This window comes from Cryptomeria japonica, chromosome 9 (genome assembly GCF_030272615.1).
Source record: "Cryptomeria japonica chromosome 9, Sugi_1.0, whole genome shotgun sequence".
In the NCBI taxonomy this organism is placed as follows: domain Eukaryota; kingdom Viridiplantae; phylum Streptophyta; class Pinopsida; order Cupressales; family Cupressaceae; genus Cryptomeria; species Cryptomeria japonica.
In genome coordinates, this window is record NC_081413.1 from 432,835,004 (window position 1) to 432,861,976 (window position 26,973).

At 36.5% G+C, this 26,973-nt stretch overlaps 1 protein-coding gene across 1 annotated transcript in view; it reads left to right on the top strand.

The window, feature by feature from the left end:
- The window catches only part of LOC131077847 (uncharacterized), a 67,900-nt gene extending 46,389 nt beyond the window's left edge, over window positions 1–21,511 (top strand). The window contains exons 3-6 of the mRNA XM_058015422.2: window positions 12,718–12,873; window positions 13,184–13,280; window positions 16,942–17,004; window positions 20,953–21,511. Of these exons, the coding sequence (XP_057871405.2) occupies window positions 12,718–12,873; window positions 13,184–13,280; window positions 16,942–17,004; window positions 20,953–21,033 (397 nt within the window). The 3' untranslated portion in view covers window positions 21,034–21,511. The remainder of the gene's footprint in view (window positions 1–12,717; window positions 12,874–13,183; window positions 13,281–16,941; window positions 17,005–20,952) is intronic.
- Window positions 21,512–26,973: the final 5,462 nt, after the last annotated feature.

Below are 26,973 nucleotides of genomic sequence, written 5' to 3' on the forward strand. Positions count from 1 at the left end.
CACTGGTAAATCCTACAAGATACAATCCATGATTGGAGGTCTACTTTATTTGACTCAGACTAGGCTTGACATTATGAATGCTATTTGTATTGTTTCAAGATTTCAGAGTGATCCTAGAGAAAATCATGAGATGGCGGTGAAAAGGATTTTTAGATACCTACAAGGTACATCAGAATATGGCTTGTGGTACCCTAAAGGTGATAACTTTACTTTATGTGCATATACAGATGTTGATTGGGCTGGAGATGTTGATGACCGGAAAAGCACTTCCGGTGGAGCTTTCTTTCTTGGAAAGAAGTTGGTTTCATGGATCAGCAAGAAGTAGTCATGTACTTCTTTATCTACTGCTGAAGCTGAGTATGTTGCTGCTACTACTAACTGTACACAAGTTTTATGGATAAAGCAAATGTTGAACGATATAAAGGTGGATTGTGATGCACCGGTAGTTATTCATTGTGATAACTCTGTTGCTATTGATATATCAAAGAATCCGGTATTTCATTCTAAAACAAAGCACATATCTATCAAGTATAACTTTTTGAAGGAGAAGATGGAAGCAAATGAAGTTAGACTGGTTTATGTGAACACTAAAGAGCAGATTGCAGATATTTTCACTAAACCTTTGCCCAAGGAATCATTTGAGTACCTGAGAGATAGATTGGGAGTTTGTACCCCTCTGGTAGAGACTTGATTGATGTGGTTTGGCATCAGTCCGGCATGCTTTATCAGAGATACTATTCATTTCGACACTGATGTGGGATGCTACTGCTCAGGGGGAGTAGTCGGCCTTATGATTCAGTGGTTTTTTTTTTTGCTTTGATATTTCTATCAGATTGCTGGCATTGATGTCAAAGGGGGAGTGATATTGATGTGAAAAAGAAAGAGAAATTCAGAGCTTTACAAAGATATTATTCACAGGGGGAGAGATATTGATATTCAGAGTTGTATGTGGGAGATTGTTGGCTGTCTTCCATTGGGGGAGACTTGTTTGACATTTCTTGGTACTTAGATGTTTTTCACATCTAGTGTTGCCATCAATGCCAAAGGGGGAGATTGTTGGCCATTTGGTGGAATTGATTATGTGTTGCATGCATGTTTTGTCATTGATGCCAACACTAGCTGTTTGGATGCTTTACCGGCACCCTTCTAGTCCCGGTAGGTTGAGTGGTTTCTAGTTAACTTGGATTTGGCATGATCCGGTAGGCTCCAGTATAGTTTGGTGATGGAATTGGCTTGTTCATGATACTCTTATTCATATTTGGTCAGTTGGTTTTGGTCTGGTGATCGGATGCTATCCTGCCTGCTTAGAAGCTTAGTTTCTGGTTCTGGCGAGGGTTTCACTGGCAGAGCATTTGGTAGAGATCTTTGACGAATTGCATAAGTGGTGTTGATGCAGCTTCTGGTGGAGTTTCAGGATGCTGTTGGTGATCACGTTCGAGACTTGGCGGATGGAGATCATTGTTGTAGCGTGTGGACCTATACTGGGTCCCGGTTGATCTAGGTTATGGACCGACTTTAATGTAACGTGTGGATAGGACCTATTGATGTATTTTCGGGATGTCTTATGTGTAGATATTATTTGTTTGGTCTAAGGCCGACATGGTTTGTAATTATGTAATTGACTTATTGTCTGGTGGCCGACCTGATTGTTTATGGTCAAGGGTTTGTATATATAGATGTAAGATCTCATTGTAGATCATCATGGTTAATGTTAGAGGTCATGGTCAAGGAATGTAATGTGTGAATAATGTAATATCATTCAGGCAAAGGAGTTGGTCGATCATTGGAGATCAAATTGGGTATATGTAGGAGGATTTAGTCCTCTGGTATTGAGCTTAATCGAAACTGTACTCAGGCATAGGAGATGCTATCTTTTGCAGTTCGACACTTCTCCGGATTGTAGTTTGGATTTCTATGTAGTCAGTGAGGCTCCTTTTGTGATGAGCAGTGCGCTCTAGGCTGTTGGCCTTCTTGCAAGTGCAGGCCCCTCAATTGTAATTCACATACTTACTGCAGAAGTATTATCTGACTGTGGGTAGGCTTCCCATCGTGGTTTTTTCCTTTACCGAGTTTTCCACGTACAAATCTTGGTGTTATGTGGATGGCTTTTATTCTGTGATCATTGTTTATGCTTAATTGGTCTAATTGCTATTCCGGTATTAATATTTTGGGTTCCGGTATTAAAGTTTAAATTGCTAATGGTTCAGGTAATTTGTGACAACTGATTCACCCCCTCCCTCTTAGTTGTCTTCCGGCCATTTGAACTTTCTAACAAACTCTTCCGTACCAATTCGGAATAAACGCTGCAACATGACTGTTATTGTAAAAATATGGAAATTGCATTTATTAAAATGATCATAACTACTTCAAATCTGAATGAATTTTAATGCCACAAAAGCCAAAATGAAGGTAGTTCACTACTCTAACACATCCAATTGGTTTCCAATCAAAACATGATGAATTTCATATTGAAAAATGAAGAGAATCATACTGGTATGCCCAAAAATGCATAAAAACTCCAACTTTCATTAGCAAAATTTTCAAAATTCCACCAACCAGCCTTGGATGGCGTGCCAAGGGTCTTGTTGTGACCTTTTCACGGATCGCCCCATTGCAAACGGGTACCCCCTCTTTTCCTTCTTTCTGCGTTGGTTAGTTTAGGGTTTTGGCAGTATAGTGGGCAATTTTGAGTTTCTCATGCCAGAGTCTTGGAATTTTGATCATGCCTATTGTCGTTTAGGGTTTTTTGGAGTTATAGGATCAAGCACGTAAAATTGAGATTTTAAATGATTTTAATTTTGTCTAAGTGTCGACCTTTTGAGTGTTAACGTGTTTTTGAACATCCACGTCGGTGATTTTAAAGTGCTAAGGTGCTTCAAGACCTTTTGGAGTTGTTTTCTCGCTCTTAGGAAGTTATTCAAGTTGATTTTGCACTTTATCCCGATAGGTTTCCTTGTGTTTCGCTCAAATTTTTGGTGAATTTGCCTAAGTCTAGATGAGTTTTATTGAGTTTTGAAGTTTCCTAATGATTTTGAGTGGAAAAATCATCATTTTCCGGATAAAAATCCATATTCTTAGGGTTAAAAGGTCAAAATTCCACACTAGAGGTGCTATTCCCCTCATATTCCTGACTACACATGATTTTCCCCACTCAAAATCCAGATTGGACATGGATTTCCCCTAGAATCCAGACATGCCTTGTTTTTCCCCCAATTAAAATCCATACTAGGATCAATTGTCCACCAGGATGATTAATTTTGACTAAGTGTTGGGATTTTTTCCTGAGTGCCTTCGTTTTTCCATTGGGAGTATGGATAAGGTTGCGGATGACTCTTGTGATGATTCCTGACATGGATCGATTTTCCACCGAGACTTTTTGTGACGAGATTTTGTGGATTTTTATGTAGATATTCATTCCAGACCTTAGGCGAATTTTCATTGAGAGTGATTTTGATGATTTTGTGTCCGGATGAATGTCTAGACAGGGGGCGATTTTCCCCCAGGAGGATTTTTGTGCTAAGTGATGAAGTTTTAGTTGGAATTTTCATTCTAGACCCAAATCGATTTTCCCCTGGACCCATTTTTGTGCAAGTTGGTGAATTTTTGATAGGGATTTTTATCCCTACTTGGATCAATTTTCCCCAAAAGGGATATTTTAATGATTTTTATTGGGATTTTTATCCCAAGTTAAATCGATTTTCCCCTATTGGTCATTTTTTATTTGAATTTTGAAATATTTTAAATAAAGTGACCCACATTTAATTGTTTTTAATGAAGTGCAACGATTATTTAAAAATAAAAAACAATTAATAAATGAATTGCAATGAGCATCAAATGAATTTTACCTTCTAGAAGCAAATCGATTTTTTGCCAGGCAAGTATAAGAACAAGTTTTTTTATCCCACATTGCTTGTGTGGTGAAAGTTGATGGTGAAAACAAGTTTAAGAGGAGAGATCCCAGCATTATTATATTATTATATTTGCCAAGTGTGTGATTGCAAAGGGCGATTTTTCCTCCAGCTGGCGATTTTTGGTGAAGTGTCAAGTTGACCCCATTGAGCTGCAAGTTGATTTTATTGTTATTTTTCCTCCATTCCCAGCCAAGGCGATTTGTTTGGCTGCCATTTGAGTGCCATTAAAGCTCCATTTTCAGACTTTTGCGATTTTTGGAGGAGGGCGATTTTTGTTTTGGAGGATTTTCACCTCCATTTTTGGTGATTCTCTTCACCATTTGTGGCGCCATTATTGGAGGACTGCTGATAATTGTTTTCAGGTTTGATATTTCGCCATTGTTGAGCTTGTGTGACCTCCATTGTTGGCTTGTAATTAATTTTCAGACTTCAATTTTCATTGCCTAGCCAATCCCAACTTAGGCGATTTGCATTTAGAGGTGTTTTTGTGAAGCTTTAGTGCATTTTCAGACCATTTGAACACTGTTGCAGGTTTGAAACTCCATTGTAGGGGTCTGTCTTCAGAAAATCTTCATTTCCAGCCACCTACCCACTTTGGCGATTTTGCTTGGAGCTCATTCCTTTGTCATTTTTGATCATTTTCAGGGATTTTTATTACTTTGCAAGATGCTAGTATTCGTTTTCAGACTTGTCTTCAGAAAATATTCTTTTTACCAGCTATACTTACATTCCTGGATATGATTGTTTTCATCATTGAAATCGATTTTCATCAAGTCTGTGCACCTTTGGGTGATTGCAACATGTTTTTAGAGATTAATTTGTGAAGTTGCAGGTTGTTTTCAGATTTACTGGCAGCCATTGTTGACTTCGGAAGGTGTCTTCAGACATAGTTTTGTGTGAAAACACAACCTTTCACACCTTTCCTTAGTCATTGTTTGATCCGGTATACTCTTTTGCACTCTATTTAAATAAATTCCTAAGTATAAGGAGGTGTTTTCAGACTTTGGTCTGAAAATTGTTAATTTCAATGAATTTCATGAGGGTTTTATACCCTAACCTTGTCACATTTTGCATTTTATTGTTAAAATCTATTGAGAATGTGGATTATTTTCCTGATTTCCATACCCAAATTAGTCTAAATCATTAGGAAATCAGAATTTTTTGTCAAGAGTATTTTCCAAAGTTCTAACTTCTAGCTTCGTATAGGTACGATGTCGAAGTCCAGACTCAAGGAAATGAGAGAGCAACAAAAGATAGTTGAGACTCGATTCTATCCAGAATCCAAGATGTCATCCAGATAGAAGGAGGTTACAGACATTAACATGCATTTCCTGAACATGAGCCAGATGCGATAGCGGATGTTTGGAATTGGGAACCAGATTCCTTCCCCAGCTTATGTGAACATTATGAAGAGTGACATTTATCAGGCTGCTAGATTTCCGCAATCCGTACAGTGTAGTGAGCTTATCCTGGAGTGTGCACGATGCTATGATCCTTGCTCCTGAATGATCAAGACTCCTAAGGGTGCCATCATTGCCTACCTTGGTGGGGATGCGATTGCTGAGGTGTTTGGAATTCCATGTGGAGCAGACATGAAAGATATAACTAAGGATGAATATGAAGACCGATATAAGAAGAAGATGGATGCGTGCAAGACCGTAGTGAACAAGGAGTGGATGATCGAGCCTGAGACTCATCATTCCAAGGCTCCCAAGACACTCATGTGTACAGACTTCAAAGAAGAATATATTGATTTAGTATTCCTACTTAACCAAGTGATGGGGATGCCGTAGGGTGCAATATACGATGGATGGATGTTCTATTTCATCCAGGATTGTCTAAAAGGAACATTGATAAATTGGTCTAGAATCATAAGTGATAATCTGGATTTTCAGCTGAGGAATATGGAGCGGTTCAGATCATTCGCCATGACTTCCTATTTGGTGTACCTGCTTGCACGATTTGTTACATACAAGGGATTGATATGCAGAGGTGAAGTCGGGAATGGACAAGGACAATTCAGGAGTTATGAATGCTATCCATAGCTGAACATGTATTGAATTGAAGCTTATAAGAGAGTGAATGATGTATTCACAATGTACATAACGCGAATGTTGCAAGGTGGAGTCCACAGGAGGTTGTCCAAGGAGGCAACAGAGCTGATAGAGAAATATGGATTGTGGTATATACAGTTTTCCACTTTCACATACCTTAGGATTCATGGATTTCAATCCGAACCCTACAGGCTTCCTAGGTATCCTTCTGACAAAGTGATCTTGTTGGAAGTGGCCAGACAACTTCTAGAGTTTGATTCAATCCAGAAGGAAAAGCATAAAACAAGCATGCCATTTCCTATTTCAGTTGGGAAGACATTGGAGGTTTGCCAGTCCGCCTTGGCAGCTAGCACATCAAGTGAGGAACTTGCATTCTATCGATTTGCAACATACAAGAGAAGAGAAAGGTTTGCTCCAGATAAGAAAGTTGGAAGGATCAGGGGAGAAAGTTCATCCACAAGGTAGACATAGAAGATTATTGGGCCAACCTGATGGACGAGCAAGCAGTAAAGAGAAGAATGTGGTCCAGGATGTCAGTGGATTTCATGAGGAAGTGTGGACTTTTCTTCATTCCTGACCAAGTGTTAGATGATAGGGATCATACACATCCACAATATGAAAATGAAATGAAGAAGGCGATTCTATTGCCTAATTGGTTAGAACCAGAAGAAATAGATTTGAATGTATTGATGAGAGAGGTCTTGAGTTTCTCCCCGGCATGGGTGGATATTCAGATGAACAGATTAGTTGATATGGGTGTTACCTTCACTTATGAAAAGATGAAACTGGAGGAATCCTCTTCCGAAGATGATCAGAGGACTATCAGTGATATCAGGATTCATGCGGATGAGGAGAGTCAAGCTCCCAAGAGAAGGAAGAACACACCAGGAGAAGTCAAGGCTAGATGGAAGAAGATTGAGAAGGTTAAGAAGAAGAAGCAAATGACTATCATTCCTTCACCACCCCTCAGTGTCTCATCAATCAAGGAAGTTGAAGTGCCAGACAAAACAAGGGAATTGAGCAATGTTCCAACACAGTATTACTACCAGAGAATATTCAGGATTTACATGCCACAGCGACATCTGCTCCACCTAATTAGGATGATGATCAGTCGGGATCCCCTACTGTCCTTTTGGAGGTTAGTCTGGGAAAGAATGTATGTGATTTGACCAGGGATAATCTTGATGATGATGATGATGTTATCTCGGCATTGAGAGAGCTTGATCGAGAGATGTGTCTCGATGATGGTATGGAGATGGCCGCTATTCCTGATTGGCTGATGGAGAGTATGGAGAAAAGTAAGAAAATGATAGAGGCACAGCCTATTGATGACAGTGATGACTACTTAGCTAGAAGCAATAAGGAGATAGGAATGCGAATTGCATAGGTGGCTGTTCCTATTGGAGGTGTGATGGCGGATATTGCTACTCCAATGAATTTCTAGATCATTTCAGTTGCCCTTGGACATACTAAAAGAGAGCAGTGATTTCAAGAGGTTGGTGATAACCTCAAGGCTATCAGTGCGAGATTGGATAGAGAAATTGAAGAAAAAGAGAAGTACAAAGAAGAGAATATCAGACTTAGAGAGTACATTGCAGGGATAAGGCGTGAGAATCCCACCCTTATTTCTCCTATTGCAATTGATCGTGGACTACATTCACATTATGAGGCAGTGAGAGATACACTCTCGGAGGTGGAAAAATGGATTGAAAATACAAAGAAACAGGTGGATGATTTCCTTACTCAGTTTGTCCAGGCATTTGACAGGACAACAAGGCTCATATTCAGAATATAGTATTTGGAGGGAGTTTGGGAAGAATTCAGACCTATTCAGGAGAAGACTATTCCACGCCTCAGAGCTTTGAAGAGGATTCCTAAGTCCACATTGGTTAGGGAAAATGTTGTGCACAATGGAGATAGATACAATTTCCATGGCTGGTATTGTTCATTAGCCATGAATAAATCAACTTATGAGGGCGCACAACTGAGTTGTGCAGAGATGGAAGGATCAATTCATGATATTCAGTTGAGGATCCTTGCTTCAATTGAGGAGTTATTGGGGGTTGATGTCAGTGAGGCCAGTGGTTTACACTTAGCAGAATTAAGAGACAAAATGAAATTCATGTATTTCAATCAGTTGGACTCTTTGAAGAAGAGTCAAATAGATGATTTGTCTTTTTGTTGATTCATGTTCATAATTCGCAGAAGCTTATGCCAGATTGGGAGAACACTTTGGATGCTTGCTCGGATGCATTGGACGCGATTGATTTACAACAGGATACCTTACCCAGTATTTCATGGAGGAGTTAGATTCTGTATTGGCTAGATTCTTGGAGTATGCTAGGAGAGAGAGATGTAGGGAGGAATCTTCTAGAAGATTCCCTATTTGATGACTAGGTATCTTTCTATTGGGCCATATGTCGGTGGCTCCATTTTTGATGTAAACCCTAATTAGGGCAACTCTAGGGTTTTGTTGGCATGATCTTGGCCCTTGATTTAGTTTTAATCTTGGCCATCCATTTTGTATGAGACTCTATATATACCTCATTGCCTCTCATTTGTAAGAGAGTTTTTGTAGAATTGTTGGTATATGCTGCAGCTACTTGAATATAAATCATTGTTTGACTTGATGGTGATTGTCTTTCAAGTATTGTTTTGCATTCAAGGTTCTCAATTCCTCCAAGTCAGATTAGAATTTGCTTTCAATGCTTGTTAGATTGAATGAAAGAGTTGTTGAGTATATTTGTGCGGAATCAATGAATCCATACCACTAGCCTCTTGCTGATTGTAAGTGTGTCGTGCGTGGTCAACTCGAAATTGATGCAAACTTAACTTCAATTATTACATATCCATTGTTATGCATCAACTTGGATGGTCTCAATGCTTGATGGTAATAGTTTGAAAATCTATGAAGTATACCCTAGATGATTGCACTAAGCTCATGTCAAAATTTGTTTGATTTGATGGTGAGACCTTGCCTAGTTTGATTCCACTGAATTTGTTCATCATTTCCTACATTCCTAGGCTTAGAATAGATTTCCTGAACCCTATTCCCTTTTGTTATTTTTTTGGTAAGACTTGTTAGAATTGAGTCCAGAACTACATTGCTATATCCTAAGTTATCAGCACACCCATTCCATTTCATGATAAATGAAGTTAATTCGAACAATTGTGTAAGTCCCCAAGTGAAAACAACAATTCACATCGACCATTGAGTTACCCACTCGTCAAGACCTGATTGTAGAAACCTTGGAATCATTTTAGTTGATCATACCCTTAGCATCTGAGGTGATTTTGTTCAAGAGAGGGTAATTTACTTTGGTATTTTATTCTGAATGTTATGTGCATAAAACACGCATCAACAGGTCTATATATACCCAACCAAGTGGGTTACATCCTCAAACCGCCATAAACTAACTTTCAACCACATTTCAAAAAGTTGCTTTCAAAAGTTGCAAAAATTGTCATAACAACAATGACAACTTTTTGCAACTTTTACATTTTAAACCATATGGACCCCAAACTTTCCAAATTGGGTCTCAATACATCAAAATGGCCTCAAATGGCTTTATTTGCATAAAAGAACACAACACAAACATAAAATTCAAATTTTGACCTTTTGGACCAAAACTAGGTCCCTAGGGTGCTCCTGCACCTAATCTAAACCCCTGAAATCGAAACTGAACTAATACCAAGATCAGTAATTTGGCGTGAGAGCAACATGGAGGTAGTAATAAAAAGATTGGATGAGGAAACAGAAACAACATATGAGCCAACAATAGGAATGTGTAGGCCAAGATCAGTTTTCTATTAGTCTATGAGCTCTCTTTAAGAAATGTTGAATTTGGTATTGGAGATGGAGATGAAAACCGAGAAATCTACTTGGAGGAAAATCAAGAAAATAAGATTAAAGTAAAATCTGCACCTGCCCCATTTAAGGTTGAAACAAAAATAGAGATAAAATCATTCAAAGGCCAAGCGAATGCTGAAGTTTTAGATACTTGGATCAAACAAATGGAAGTTTATTTTAGTGTGCATAGTGTTGTGAGACAGAGAAGATATCTTTTGTGTGTCTCAAAATGTTAGGACAGTTCTATGGTGGGAGAGTTATTTGTCATATTCTGAAAAGAAAAAGAAACTGGTAGGTTTTAGATGAGAAGAATTTAAGAAATTGCTATATAAGAATTTCTATTCTATTGGGCACAAGGCTAATAAAAAAATAAGGTGGTTATATCTCAAATGAAACAAGAGGCAAAGTGTGCAAGATTACATTATGGAGTTTTGACGACATGCCAAGTTATTGGTTGTGGACTTAGAGGATGAGAATGTGCTTATAAAGTACCTTGAAGATCTTCACACCCATATCAGCTGGAGGGACCTGACCACCAACCCACAAAGCTTGAATGAAGCTTGTGTCCAAGCATACCATGTAGAAGGTGAAGAACAATTACTAAACTCAGTAGAGGACTTGGTAATGGGAGACCAAAAAATACTTCAAGAATACATTATGTTGCAAAAAAATAAAATCAGAGGAAACCAGAGTCTTGGCAAGTTGGACTTAAAAGGGAAAACACTAAGACAAGCCAAATGGTACTCAAAAGAGGAGATGGGGAAGCTCTTTTCCCAATTATGGTATCAATAAGCTTTTGTGGAACCAAAAGCCTCTCTAAGAAGTGAGGTGTGATCTACAAGGATCAGAAGGAGTCAATTTCATCAGATGGCTGCAGCTCTCAGAAACTACTTGGTTTTGCCAGCAAAATAAAAACACCATTTCTTTGATTGGGTGATTTCAAAACCATTGTGGTGGTTTGGTAGCTGCCAGGTGATTTTGTAATCACCATGATGATTACAAACCGTCTTGTTATAAAAAACATAGATTAGAAGTGAACAGTTTGATGTTTATCCTTTGAATTCTGCTTTTGGGATCTTCTAGTGCATGAGGACATTACAGCATCTTTACAAGGAGAAGAGGAAGTTGGATTTTATCATGGGAGGTAGATTAAGTGTTGTGGAACATTGACAAGTAGAATTCCAATTGTATTTCGTTCTATATACTTAACGGTGTCTCTGTAAGCAAGTGGAGCAAGGAGCAGATTGTATTCCACACTAATTACATTTCATTGTATGCAACGAGCTCTTAATAATAATTAGGTGGCTGTGTGTGTTTGCTGCTACAAAAACTGGTTTTACCCTTTCAAGGGCTTTGCAAGATAAAACCTTTGTTTTCACTTCTCTTTCATAGCATTCTTTCCTTCCTGATTGGCATCTAATTTGATTATAAGTATCACAGTCCATAATTATATTGGTTCTTAATTTCTACAAGCATATTTTGATGATATAGGTATCAGCTATTATAGCCCATTTCTAACAATTACAATTCCCAATATCATTACTTTGACGTATGTTTGAAGGAAGTGCAGGATGAAATTTGATGGCTGCAATGAGCCAAATCACACTAGTAATAATAATGCCGATGGGCTCATGACTAACGGGGATAACTTGAATATTGGTTCAGGAGAAGAGCTAAACATTCACATTTTGACTATACAAAGCAGATATTATCAGCTATGGTAAAGCAAAATATCTTAAGTGATCTCTCCTTTAGATACATATACAATAATAAAGATTAGATTTGATGATTACGTTCCAGTTAAAAAGAAATAACAGTCTAGTCATGGCAAGAACAGCTACTTTCTTTTTCATCTTTCCTCATTTTGTGAATTTTGTCTAGTGGATATGAATTTTGTATAACCATTCATTTGGGTCAGCTATATACTAAATATTTATGGATCATGATCTTTTTTCAGGTTAGATGTAGGATACAAAACATGAAATGATCAAAAGTGTGGAAAACTGTCCCATAACGATTTGCATTCATTTTGAGACTACCAGAATTTTTTCCTGTCTTTGCCTGACGCATTTCTGGTGGACTTAACAAATTTGTAAAGTTTTCAGATTAGAAATTTGTCTTTGGGAGCGCAGAAAAATGATTTCATAGATTTTTTTTACTTGTATTCTCTTCTAAGAACTTGTTGTAAAGATGACAGTTAAGAAATGCAATTGTATTCCATATTTTATTTTGTTGCAGCCCAGAACTGGGCCTTGTTCCCAGTTTCTTTGTAGTCACAGAGGTTTCTTTGAAATATTTTGGAGTGATAGCTTGATTGATAAGAGTCCAGGAAGGCAGCTTGGGCCAAGGACAATGGCTCAGATTGGTTAATTAGATCTGACATATCTGCTTTAGTTATTGTCTGGTAAGCCTTATGTTTCTCTATAGATTTTGACACCAGAGGCAATATCTTTGACATCAACTCAGATTTATTAGAATTAGTATAACTAGTATATGCACTATTCTTGAGTACCATAGGGCATTTGAGAATCCTAGTTTTGGTTATAAGTACGTATCTACATAGATATATGTTTTAGAGTTCAGGTTGCTTTGCTCTTTTGTTCATTGTCTTTTAAATATTAAAAAAGATTTAGGACTTTGCTACAAATGTATTAGTTCTGCCACATTCAAACATTTTAATTTTTGTCTTTGACTATTGTTGAATGATTTCTTTCAAATGTATTATATTCCCAACTATGCATAATTCACATTACTAGATCCTTTACTTGGCATGTACAAAAGATCAACTTTGTATTGCTACTTCTATATGTCGGTGGACTCTAATGGTTTACTATGATATGATCAGTTGTCTCACTGGACGATATGGATGATACTAACTCCATTTCAAATTAAAACTTTCTAGGAGAATTTTGCGTTTGGATGCAACACTAACTCTTTTAGAGGCAAAGTTGAAGAGTGTAGATGGTTTAGAAGAAGTTGGGCAAACTTCCTCCTTCCATGCATCGCCAGAGTTATCATCTTCTGAAAACCCAGCAAATGAGACTGGAGAATCATCAAGGTTGGTAGACTCAAATTCTGTATCTTGATTTTAAATTTGAACTTTTTTTTTACGATGCAGTTTCTTGCTATGATATCTCGCCAAATGATCAAGATTCAATTCTATAGGTTGGGTCAGTAAAGCTTCAGAATAAAGCTTCATACATTTTATTTTAAATTCTTTAGTGCATCTATCTATGCAGTTTGAAAAAATAATTATTGAGCATTCATTCTATGAGATGAAATTTATTGTATATTTGCTTGTTACTTCATATAACACATTGAAGGTTCTCAATATTAACAGTTTTCTTTTGTGTCTTTACATTATGCAGTGAAGGCGTTCAACTTTCACTTAAAACCTGTGAAACCTCAGAGGAACAAAACAACTCAACAGTATCGGCACCAATCCCTGAACAACCTGTGGAAATGGTTAGCTCTGTCTGAGACTGAAATATGCCTAACAATTTTGTCTTTTATGTATTTTGTTTTGATGTTTGTTATCAGATCTATGACTCCATTTATTCTGTTTAAGGCCCTGGTGTTTTCATACTCAGTTCTTCCTGTGTTAGGCTCAGTACTGAGATGCAAGAATGCCATATACCAGTACTGATTCTTGTGGAATATTCATTACAACTTCCAATTTTACTCGCAAAGTATACCCGTGGTGTTTGCATGCTTTAGAGGTTTTTCGTGTGATCAGCTTAATACTGAGGTGCAAGAGTGTTAAATGCCCGTACTGATTCTTGTGATACATACATTATGAACTTCAAGTTTAGTTGTGAAATATCCTGGCAAAACTCTCAGATTTTACACATGGTGCCATCTATCCAAACTTGTAGGAAGGCAAAACTGGATAAATGTCAAATTCTGGTTTATTCCATCTTTGTTGGAAATCACAAGGCACTATGTTCCAATATTCCTTTGCATTTGCTCGCTGTTTTAAGATGGGCCATAAAATAATAATCAGTGTTGCACCTCAAGAAGCTCTCTAAGTTTTTTATGATGGCAGGCACAACTCTTGTTATGGGTATCACATTCAATAGCTTCATGCAACAAAAAAATAGAGTTGCTATTAAAGTTGACTTTGACTTCCTTTGGTGATGGCTACCAGTGAGCATGTGGATTCATTTAGACATTTTAGGCTGAAGTTTTGACTTATGTGTCATATTTGTAATAATTTTAAAATAGGTGCTTCACATGGGCCAAATTTTATTTGCTCCTCTTGTCTTTTACATGGATTATATCCTATATCTGTACCATATTCATTGAATATTCTTCTCATTTTGTAGATCCATAAGCTTCAGCAAGGAAGGAAGGTGCACTGTGGTATACTTCATACAGGATATCTTGAATCCCATGAAATTATATTTTATTTATCCCTTAAATAGATCCTTGATTGGCTGGCTACTAGTATTGAGATTTGGCACCATTCTCTGCCAGGCTTTCTGCACACACCTTTGCTGTCTTTGTTTATGTTGGCACTACAAAATAATACTTGATGGTTTCTTCATACTTTCAGCAGGAGACACTATAAAACAATTTCATCTGCATAGTGTTGTACAGGCCTTAATTTTGACCCGGGCTAAGTTCGTCTATATCATTTTACAGACTCTTATCTTGTGGGCTGTTGCTTGGCTGTTGTATGATAGTCATACCTTTGTTTTATGTTGTAGGTTTCTTATGCCTGGGTTTCCACTCCCTTCTCACTAATATTACATGTATAACCCCATAATTGCAATTAATTGGTTGCTAATTCATTTCACATTTTTTCTCTATTAGGCATGTGTATATATATGGGCCTTCCAGCATTTAATTATTTTGTGATACTTTTCTAACCAAATAGAACCTTACTTTTGGGCTGGACTAAGTTTGTCTATACTCTATTACAAACTATTATCTTGTGGGCTGTTGCTTGACTGCTTTATGATAGTCATACCTTTGTTTTTATGTTGTAGGTGTTTTAATCTTGGGTTTACACTAAATTGCCACTCATGTTACATGTAGAACCCGTAGTTGCAATTGATTTGTTGCTAATTTTTCACATTTTCCCTCTATTAGGGACATGTTTGTTTAGGGCCTTTTGTAACTTTGGTACTTCTCTAAAATATACATTCCTTTCGCTTTTTAGTGACTAGTCTGTCTCTAGCATTGTGTGAGTCTTTTGGAATCAAATATGTGGTATTTAATTTATCTGATGTTTCTGGTTTCTCAAATCTCTTTACAATTATCTTAATATGTACATCTGTTGTATTTGTTATCTAAATTTCAATTTAAAAAATTTCCACATGCCATTTGTCTATATGATTTTCAACATTATGTTTACTTCTTTGGGTTTTGTTTAACAGTTTATACAAATTAGACTGTTTTTGAGGGCATCTGCTATGCTTTATCCCCTTATTAGGATTAAGCACGACAATTTCTACAAGCTAGGATAAATGTAACTCAATTTCATAGTCAGTCCATTCTTTAACTTGCCATCAAATTGAAGTTCAACTCACCCACTTCAGTGACTTGTGGCATGTTAGTGTTCACTTGGAAGTAATTCAGTCATTGTGAGGAGCATATCATAATAAATACTCGATCCTCATTGTATTCATTGTATATTTGGAATTAGAAGATCCTTCAAGTCTAGTGTTTGTTCACCAAAAGCTTTACCAATTGGAAAAGAGGCCATAGAGGCTGAAAAGCCCAAAGTGTCAATTTTCTAGTAATTGTTGTTCCTTCCCCAACTTCAATCATTAAAATCCATCTTTTCCTCTACTTTTTAGTCTGTTGTTGCTTCTTCCATACTGGGCTAGTTGAATGGACCTATTTATACTGTCATAGCAATGGAAAATATCTTAAGATCCTCTATAATTGAGAAAAGTGGGCTTGTTTTCTGGTTGCCTCTCCAGGATTTTAGAAACATATTCTAAGTTTCAATCTGCAGGATTTAGATTATCTCTATTGTGCCATATTGTCAATGAACATTAATGACGATTGTGCAATATTCTATAAAATAAGATGACATTTTTATTCTGGCTGTAGAGGTGACACCAATTTTTAATTTTTGTTGCCAATGATTCTAGCTAGGTAGGAGATGGAAGAAATAACAGGGCAAGTAGAATATCAGTATAAATGATAATGACACCCAAATTTGGTTTCACACATCACTTACCAACGGTAGCTTGAAGATGTATTAAACAAATAAGACTACGATGCTTCTCTTCGTCATCTATTTTCAATTCTTATATATGTAATTGTACCGGGTAGCACTATTGTATTCACTTTGAAATTTAATAGATCTATGTTTGTACAAGTATGGATGTGAGATTGGATGTGGCAGCATTTCCAATTATCGAATTGGAAATGTGCTATAGATCTTTCCAATTCCATGAAGCTTATATTGTAAATATCATGGTAATATTTAGCCTTGAGATTAAGGACCATAGTTAATATGGAATTGCATCTTTTTGCACTAGCAGGGAATACTTGCCTCTAATTTTGCAATAAAGAATTGTTTCACCTTTTGGCAATCCCAGCAAAATTTCTGCTTGGAAATTTTTTGGATTGAAATATTTTTCTCTATTAATCATATGAGAACTTATGTGCTATTCTTTCACTTCAATTTATGAGTGGAATTAGTAACATTACTAATTTTGTTGGAAAAATAACATTTCGAGATCTAATTTTACAATATTTTTCTTGAATCTTAATCTATATTTAGAACACTGTTTTGCTGTGTGCTTCTGTGTTTGGTAGACAGGTTTCCTCTGTGATTGGTAGACATGGTTATTTTGTCACTGATCTGGCATTTATACTTTTGTGAATATAGATTGACTAACCTGCTTACCTTTAAGCATATTATAATTATAACATGTTTTGTTTTGAGTCCAGGATAAATTTGATTATTAAATAACGAGGTCCCTTTAAATGTTTTCCTCTCACTACAAAAATTCTTTGTATTTTGATTCACTGAATATCAGATATGCTTCTGCTATAATTAAATTTGTAATAGATCATGCTCCACGTTTCTCTAATTTATGATGGTTTTGATATTTATACATGTTCATGTTGGATTTGTCCTTTTAACACTCTCTTTCCTGTGCAGCTTAGGGATGATCCAAAGCTTTCTCGATTTTTTCGAATGCTGCGTGTTGGTGTTCCTGAACAAGTAAGTATTTGCTCCATGTTATAGCTTGTTCAGTTTACACAAAAACTTAAAATGGTTGGTGTAAATTTTCTAATTGATGTCCTTTTGCAATCAACCTAGAATCTTTATGTAATGACCCTTTTTGAGGTATACTCAAAATTTGCCCAAAAATAACGATAACGATAATACAATTTATTTACAAGAGTATTCTTTCTCTAATTACACAATAGTAATTGAATTTAGGAAAATAATCCGTTAACATTAAACAAAATGGTAATGAAGTCTCTTATTGTAAACATGCACACTATAGGTTCACCATATTAGAAACTTGAGGGGAAAGCATGTAATGTTCCCTATTTATAGGCTGTCAATTCCCAAAGGGAAACATACATTACTACCTACCATGTTACAGTAGTTATGAATTAATGACTAGGGTTGCTCATAGTTAGGCATTGTCCTTATTCAGGCCTAATCTTAATCCCCTTCTAATTTCTAATCCTGGATGGGACACTTGCTTGTCTAGGGCGCGATGATACAATCCCCCTAATGCAGCCCAGATTACCAGAACCACAGTCCATTCACCCTTGGGGCCCGCAGCCCAGATTTCAGGATCATGAGTTCTTTCACCTTTGGGGCTATCTATGATGAGATGGTTTTACTCCACCTCTCCCTAACAGCATCACACCACTCAGGAAAAGGAATTAGAACTGGTTAAGAGCTTGGGATTGTATATATGTCAATATCTTGTTGTACTATAAATGTATATGAAATTAAGTATGACTGTCATACATATTGCAGTCTATATTAATGTTACTATTAAATTCTACATAAGAACGTTATCAGGCTTCATGTATTAAGCATACATATTAAGCACATTTCCATGCATACCACCAAGAACAAGGATGTTACTGCCTGTAACTTAATAACAGTTATGATCTGATCTGATCCATGGTGCTGTAATTGGATGCTTTTGATTCCTTTCCTTTATATCTCTCAATGTGAGAGAGAGGTCACACCTCTTCATCATGTATGCCCTTTGGAAAGAGACCCACCCTTTCACCATTAGCACCCTTTGAAAGAGTGCAACTCTTCATTATTTCTGCTCTTCGAAAGGGACACAACCTTTCACAATCAGATCTGCACTTTTGATTCCCAAATTATACCCCCTTCAAATGAGTTCTCTTCTCCCTTTTATACCTCATATTTGGGGGAGTCACAACTTATCATTTCATGCCTTTTGACCATTCATTAAATTCATTAAATTTTAATTATATCTAATTATATTCTTTTATATTTTAATTTAATTTAATTTTAATTTTATTATTAAATTCTATTTCAAAGTGGTTGCTTTACAAAGCACTATACGATGCTGGGAGACTATCCTCCACAATTATGCCCAAGAGCGTCAAACAACCAACCAAGTCAATCTGACCCCTTGGCCCACAAGCAACCAACTCAATGGGTGTCTACTCAATTGAGGGGACCTGAACTGCATCTCCCTATTATGTTTCCTTGCCAGTTTCTTACATGATTGTTTTATCAAGATCCAATGAACAATTACTAATCCTAAATCCTTGATGGAATGGCAATGTAATTCAATAATAAATAAATTAAAGACTTCATAGGAGATTCCATAATAAACAATGGACATGACCATATTTGTATACCAATTACTTTTCTTATTTCAAATGGCCGCTTTTCCTGAATGCAAATTACATATTTGAATTCTGATCTGATTCGATGCTTTTCTCCAAATGAGGATCTGCCTTAAATAGCCCTCAAGAGGGGATGAATAGTCATAACCTTTGCCAAGGATAACCCTTCTCAAAAGAGGCGTCTCCTCTATAGAACTGCTGCCTTTTCAACCATTGCTGTTGACTAAACAAAGTAGTTATTTTTATATTCTAATTGATCGCTGACCAGACGGAGGATGACCTTAATATATATATATTATTATTCTTTGATATTGATGTATGTTTAAGAGGGGTTGCTGATCCAATTACAAGTGTCAAACTCTATTATTTTTGTTTCTTCTTTATTATTTATTATCCTCTTTCGATGGGGGCATGACACTTTACTCCCTTGTGTAATGCTTATAATCCAACATGAACAAAACCCACAAAAACAAAACCAACAAAATTCCTTTTTTAAAAAACTAGCATCACTGTAATAGCAATCGACACATGCATCCGGGTGGCATTGCATTTGTCATTACCACGTGCAATGGCACCTACTACTGATAACACAGGGAAGTACGTGTTTACATACACTCAAGAAGTTACGTAAGGGTGTAACTATAAGAGGTTGCTACAGGGGACACACATCCATGTGGTACACCCTGCACTGCAGAAGACTACTAAGCTAAAGGCATGGGTACCATTGCATGTGGCACCCCAAAGGAATGTTGCCTTTTAAATGACCCATTCCAAGATGGGCCTAGACGAAAGAGAGTTAAACAAGACCCTTCATGGGTAACAGAAAGATAGCAGTTAAGCAGGGAAGATGCATTCTTGATTTAGTAATTTTCACTAACTCATTTGATAATACATGTCCACTAATCTTTAATAATCCATTTTAACTAACAGTAAAAATCAAGAGAAAACAGTACCTTCTTCCCATAGCTACTCTATCCACAGACAATCTACAATTTTGTTTACTAACATTTCTATGAGATTAAGAGAATAGGGAGCATGTAAACATAATCCATTTCTTAAATATAATCATTGTCTGGTTCAATGTCAAGTGAGAATCAAGAGGCAACTAAAGCTATCCTAATCATAAGTAGAAGTTACATTTTGTCATGCAACATTCGTTCATTTCTGTAAGTACAGTTAATAAGAAGCAAGTTTTATCTATTTGTTACATTACAAACACGAGTGTTCTTTTTCATAACAAGCATTTGTTACCAAGTAAGGAGAGGAGTATAGACAGAATACATTCCTTATGTTCATTTAATTACTATATGAAGGTTCAATAGATTGGTTCATTCATGTTAGCTACTCATTCATTTCATCAACAACCACATAGGGATGTGTGTGTGTGTGAGAGAGAGAGATCACAAAATATCTATTGATAGATCTCTTATCCACTAAATAAGCGAACATTACAACTGTAGAGAGATGGGGAGAGAAATTAGAAAATAACAACATTTTTTAACAATCAAACATACATCAAGTGTCTAATGGTTCAATACTAAATTCATCTAAGAACAATCTTGTACCATAATCCTATTGTGCCAATCTTTCCTTTCTCTATGTTATCTTTGCGCAAAACATTCAAGTACTTAATATGCCTAAAACATACAAGTATTAAGTTTGCAATCCAAATATTGTATCATATATTATATTAATATCATTTATATTTTTATATAAAATTACATTTATTATATATTAGTATATATAATATAATATATCATATTATATTTATTAATAATAGGAATAATCCAAGGCTTTCCCAAAAATTTCAAATGCTTCGGGTTGTTCTTGAGCAAGTACTTATTCCATGTTATGGTTTGATCTGTTTACACAAAAACATGGTGTAGGTGTAAATTATTTAAGCTTTACTCCCTTGTCCATCGATGCTGTAGATTTAGCTTGTTATATTTTATCAAATCCATTTTTGTTATCTTTGATGCGTAGGCATTGGTTGAAAGAGTATCTCTGCAAGAAATCTAAACATGGTGTTGGTGTAAATTATTTAAGCTTTTCTCCTTTGTACACCGATGCTGTAGATTTAGCTTGTTATTTTTTTTCAAATTCATTTTTGTTATCTTTGATGCGTAGGCAGTGGTGAAAAGAGTATCTCTGCAAGAAATCTATATTTGTAAATTTTGCAAGATTAGATACTGTTTCTAATTTGGCGTGCAATATTCCGTTGAAACATATTCTTTACATCTGCATCTGCTTTGGTTATTGCTTGCACATTGAAGGGCAAAGAGAACTGATCTAATTGTATTTAACAATTATGCAGGCAGTAAAGATGCAGATGTCAATTGAAGGATTGGATCCTTATTTATTAAATCTATCTGATGCCTCTCAACCACCTAGTTGATCCGGTTCTCAGTTAGAAAAGGGTTGGCACATGCAGCACCTTTTGATATTAATTCATGTTTGACATGATCTATTTGAATTCATATTTCAGAGTATACAAATAAAAGGACTTCACAATTTTACATGATCTCATACCCCAGCAGAAGTTAGACACATCACTGTCATGTCCAGAGCCTTCAATGGAATTCAGTTGTTGAAGAATTGTTTCATGATTCTGGAGAAAAAAGCCTTGCAAGCGATGATATAATCTCAAGTTTCCCTTATAAATTCCCCTCTCATTCCAATTGGACAATTGTGTAATTTTGTTTCCCTTTCTTTGTTATGCCAAAAAATTATTGAATTATGTAGATGTAACTCAGAATTACTAGCCAAGACCTAACAATAGCTATGCCTACCCATGTTTATATAAGCAGGCATGGCTTGTGCTTGTAATGCTCTAGACAAAATTTATTTAGTTATTTCATTATTGAAATTGTTCATTGCAGATCCTTACGAAGAAGCATATTTTTTTTTTTGTAGATAGATAGCCGCAAAAATCTTTTGGAAAAAAATCAATAAACTAAAAGTATAAGATTTTTTTTGAAAAATTGGACAAAAATCGGAATTTAAAATGAAAACATAAAAAAATGTAGAAAAAGAGAAAAACTAGTTTTTGAAATTTAAAGGCATTTTTATAGCATAGACATAGAGGGGGCAAATAAAATAGAGGTTTTAGCCCATGAATTGTTCGAAATAGAGGGTTTAGCACATGAATTGTTCAAATGAAAAGTTTGTCTTAAATGGGGTATGATACTAAGTGAGTTTGACGTTGAATATATAGACAAAAAATAATTAAGGGATCATTCATGGTAGATCAACCAATAGAATAACCTATCATAGAGAATCATCCTTTCATTATGGAATTTTCTTAGTGAGTCTATTTTCACAATTAATGATTCACAAACTTAAAAACTACACTTTGATGACTCCACAAGTCATGGATTAGGCACACGAATCTTATTTATGACTCCATAAAGACATCTCAAATCAAAATCATTCAAATTGGGTTTTATTTCTACCACCAACATTGTAGACTATAAGGCCTTGATCATGGGTCTTAAAATTTAAATCTAGTGAAATATCTATCATCTCAATGTGTGTATGTATATAATTAAATAAATCAACAAGTCAAGAAAATGATGAAAAATTGATTCCTCGTAAATAGATGGTTAACAACTTTAAGGAATATTGTACATCAATCCAATTTGAATATGTACCCTTCTCAAGAATAGAGTCAAGATCGTGCCTTGGGTGAATGGATACCTCTCAGTTCTTGGCTCTTAGTTGAAGGGGTTCAGCCTAAGGCTTGTGCTCTCGTATGGGGTAGCTAAAATGACTTAGTGGATGAAAAATCCTCCATTAAAAAAATAATAAAAGATAACATGGAAACTATTGGGTCATTCTTGGACGTTCCATAAGACTTTTTATGTTGTGAATTATTGGTTGAATAACTACTAGTTCTAGTATACGGCATCCTTGATTCTGAGCGTGCATGTAAGATTATAGATCCCAATTCCCTTTGGTACAATAATATTTACATCTACTAAAATGGTCAAAATCAAACCTCCCAACTTATCATGTAATCAATGAAAAATCTTTATCTAACGTTCAACCCTCTTACTTTATTATTGTGTGTTGCACGTAGGGGAACCTAGATGGGCGTGTATAACTAGATGTAACATTCTTGGGACCACTTTATGCGTTGTATTTGTAACATTGAGAATTATATTTAATGTGGGTGTCACATTGGTATATAATATTATAATTATTTAATATTGGGGAAGATATATAATAAAATAAATCCTTAGTACCCAATATTAAATGAGGGATCAATGGTTTAGTATCCACATGGTTTTGTGGCACTAGTTGTATTTTATATTTGTTTCTATAAAAACAAACATGTTAGTGGTTTAGGTTGGCTGGTTGAGTAGGTTGCCATTATTGAGTCCTCCTAAGGAGTGCATATGTGAAGCATAACATATAACATGGGATATGTGGATTCATGTTTGGCCACATGGAGAGTGCATTGAAGGGCTTGATGTTTCAAGAGTATTCATTGTAACTCTGTAATTGCTTTGTATTACTTTATGGTTGAATAATATGGAGTATGAATGCTTTTGAAGGTTGACTTTTTTCCTCATGAGGGTTTTCCTAGTGTATATCTTGTGTTATCTTGTGACTTGTCTATTTGATCTATGCATAAGGGTGATTCTGTAAGCTTGTATGCATGTTTTCTCTCATGGGTTATGTAAGAAATGGATTAAATGTATTTGGGGTATGAAGTATTATTTCTTAACAAAATATACTTAATGATATCTTATATTGAAAATTTGATGCCATCTTACTATCATACCTAAACTCAAAAAATAGATTCTTCTGACAATAAATATGTTCTTGATCATATTTTGAGTGCCCACATTAATGTTATTTTCTTACCTAAAAATATCTCATGAACATACTATTACCATCTCACCATCTCACCATAGAACATGATAGATGTTAGTATGTCAAAACATGCCTAGTATATCAACACCATAGATTCTTGATTCATGCACCATCACAGAGATATGAGCCTATTAGTTCTAATTTTTTTTCAAAATGGGGCCTTGATCTCATTGGTAAGATCCACCCATCCTCATCTATTGGTCACACATTTATCATAACTATCATTGGGTACTCCAACAAATATCTAGCTTCATCCTATACTACATTTTTTCTATGACATTGCTATTGTTATTGTGATAGACAATAGTAAATCCCTTAAAAACCAAGATGTCCACAACCTCTACAAATGTTTCCATACCCAACATCATTGGTCCACTCCCTATCGCCCTTAAAAGTAATGGTCCAACATAATCATATAAGAAGACCTTGCTCAAAATCCTCAAGAACATTATCAGTGATAATTGTCACCACCAACTTGATCCCACCCCATGAGATTATTGCTTTAGTATATATATACACCCACAAGTACAATACCATATTCCTTATTCTTTAGTTGTAAATCCATCTTTCCAATACAAATTTAACTAGTACAATTGCACATATCCTTGAATAATCTTATTAACGATGAGGAGTATAGAGTTGCACAATTATATGAACTAGAGATACTTGATGAGTGGTGCCCCAATTCGTTAAATCATCTTTATTCTAGCTAAAACAATAATGTCAGATCTTACATATTTTAGTTGGTGATCTTGTGCTCAACTAAAATTAGAAGAACCTTTAGGATTGAGACAAAAAAGTAAGTTTGAACTAGATTTGCTAGGTATAGTCATCATCATTACCAAACATTGACTTGTTTCATATTGTTGGGACTTCAAAATTTTTGTCAATTTTGAAGTCCCAGGCTCAAAATTTTGTAGATTGCATTTAGAATCGCCTTTCAGAACATGCCTTTGTAGCTCATTTGGTGAGCTCATATTTTTGCATTGTTGGAAGTGCTAAATTTTGGCTTTTGATATGCCTCTCTTGTGATAAAAATATTAGGGTTTAGGGTTTTCAAAAGGGGTCATATGCCTGTCAAAGTTCTCCCCTTTGTTCTCCCTGCTTATGTTATATTTTGTAGTTGACCCGCGTTCACCGGTGTCCGTGTTTTAAGTCATAGTCGGAAGGGTTCTTCATTGTTTGTATACCGGCCTCGCGTGTTAGAAATCACCGATCAAAACGGTTCTTTTAATTTTTTCGTTATGTACCTAAGTGCTACAAAAAATCCCCATAACTTAAAGTCTTAAAATCCCTTAGGAAGCTCCCCGCGCACGATCACTTCACCCATAGAGGTTTCTACGTGCTAAAAAGACTCACTTAAGTGTCCGTCTTAGTGTCACTCTTGTGCGAGATAAGCATGTCAAATATAAATATGAAGAATAGTTTATCCTACGAGCATTTTAGCAAGAGGTCTCAGCCCTGCGGGATAAGGGAATGGCACTACTCAAGAGGAGGTGTTATCCTGCAGCACATTTGAGGTAGCGGTAGAGCATCACGGGATAAGAGGTCTAAAGCAAATACAAAGAAAAGCTTATCCCGCAGACGCAACGTGACCAACCAAAGGGTCACACGAGATAAGGCAGGCAAAGCAACGAAGGGGAGGTTTACCTTATCCCGCAGGGTAAAAGGGAGGCATAAAGACTCATGCGGGATAGGAAAATGAAACGAAGAAAGAAGGTTTTCCTTATCTCGCGCTTTCCCGTGGGGATAAGGAAAAGGCCGTGGGATAAGAAGAGAAAGAAATAATAAGTGAAAATGCTTATCCTGCACCACATTTGAGACAGGAGAAAACTCATGCGAGATAAGAAATAGAAAGGAAGGAAGGGGTTTTCCCTTATCCCACACTGGGCATAACACAAGGCTAAAGGTCTCGTGGGATAAGAAAGACAAAGAATAAGGGGCTTATCCCGTGCCATGATGAGCAATAAAGAGGTCACATGGGATAAGGAGGATAGAAGAAAATAAGCAAGAGGGCTTATCCTGCGTAGCAATGGTGACCTAGGATCTAGCGCATGAAGAGGCAAGGAGCGAAGATGAAAATACAATGCGAGATAAGAATGATCGAAGGTTACTAAAGAAATCCTTATCCCATGGGGGTCCCCATCAGTCAACAAAAGGTGGCGGGATAAGAGAGCGAAGAGACAAAGAAAGATTTTCTTATCCCGTGCATCTCCGCGGGGATAAGGAAAGGGCCGCGGGATAAGGAAAGGTTAAAACAAAAGACAAAAATCTTATCCCGCAAGGTAAAACAGGGTTAAGGATTATAGCATGGGATAAGGAAAAGTCGATAGAAGCAAGACTCAAGGGACTTATCCCACAGGGATAAAAAGGATGTCTCCAAAGGCTATGGGATAAGAAGACAAAGGCGATAGAGGAAAGGTTTATCCCACAAGGATAACAAGAGTGTCCCCACGACGCGTGCGATAAGGAAACAAATCAAAACATGAGGAAGGGCTTATCTCGCGAGGGCAAAGTGATGTCTCAGAGGTAGCGCAGGATAAGTAAAGACAAAAGGAAAGGTGGAGCCTGTTATCCTGCGATGCTGAAGACCAAACGATGGAATCACAGGGGTGCATAACACGTGTGTTATCCGATTTGCATAGCACAACCTGATGGTCAAAATGTCCATGTGGAGGGTTGATAGAGGTTGACCAGAGGACAAATGAGAAGATTTCGAAGACATGGCACGTATTGATTGGGTCAAATTCCATCTGTCGAAGGGAGAGATGATGCTGACAAAGATTATTGTGCTGACATGCTGCAGGTAGTGTTTTGCGACCAAATCAGATCGGATCGCAGTGACAAAACCCAAGAGGGGGATAACATTTAATGAGGATCGGACAAAAGATCAATTGCGCGGCTCCATGAAATCTGAGGATCTTCTGTCGATGAGATTTCACTGCCTCGAACATATCGGAGGGTCTCTAGTCGATGAGATGTAAGGATGCAGGGCAGGTGTGGATTACTAAATGTAGTAATCTAGATTCAGAAGTCGGTCAAGATGCAGTAAAGGATGTACTAAATGTAGCAGACTTCTGTGAGGCTCGAGACACCTACTTCTGATTGTCCTTGAGCTCGTGGTCCTAGATCCAGAGGCTGCCATTGCAGCCGCTTGCATTGATTGCCTCCAAATGGATTGCGTGTAGAGTGGGAAGAGGGACACCTCATTGTGTATTTTGTCCCATGCAATCAGATTGTGACAGGTGTGTCTCACCTGGCCTGTAGCTTGTTTTGCTCCCTTGTGCTTATAAAAGGGAATCTAGGGCCAGTGTGAGGGGGTTGGTTCTAAACAGGGGTTCTATTCCATGTACAGTCGAAGATTAGGAGTATGCTAGAGTTCACTTTTTCAGTTTGTAGTCATTTTGCCATTGCAAATAGTGTATAACCAAAATGCATACAAGATTCAATGTTTTTA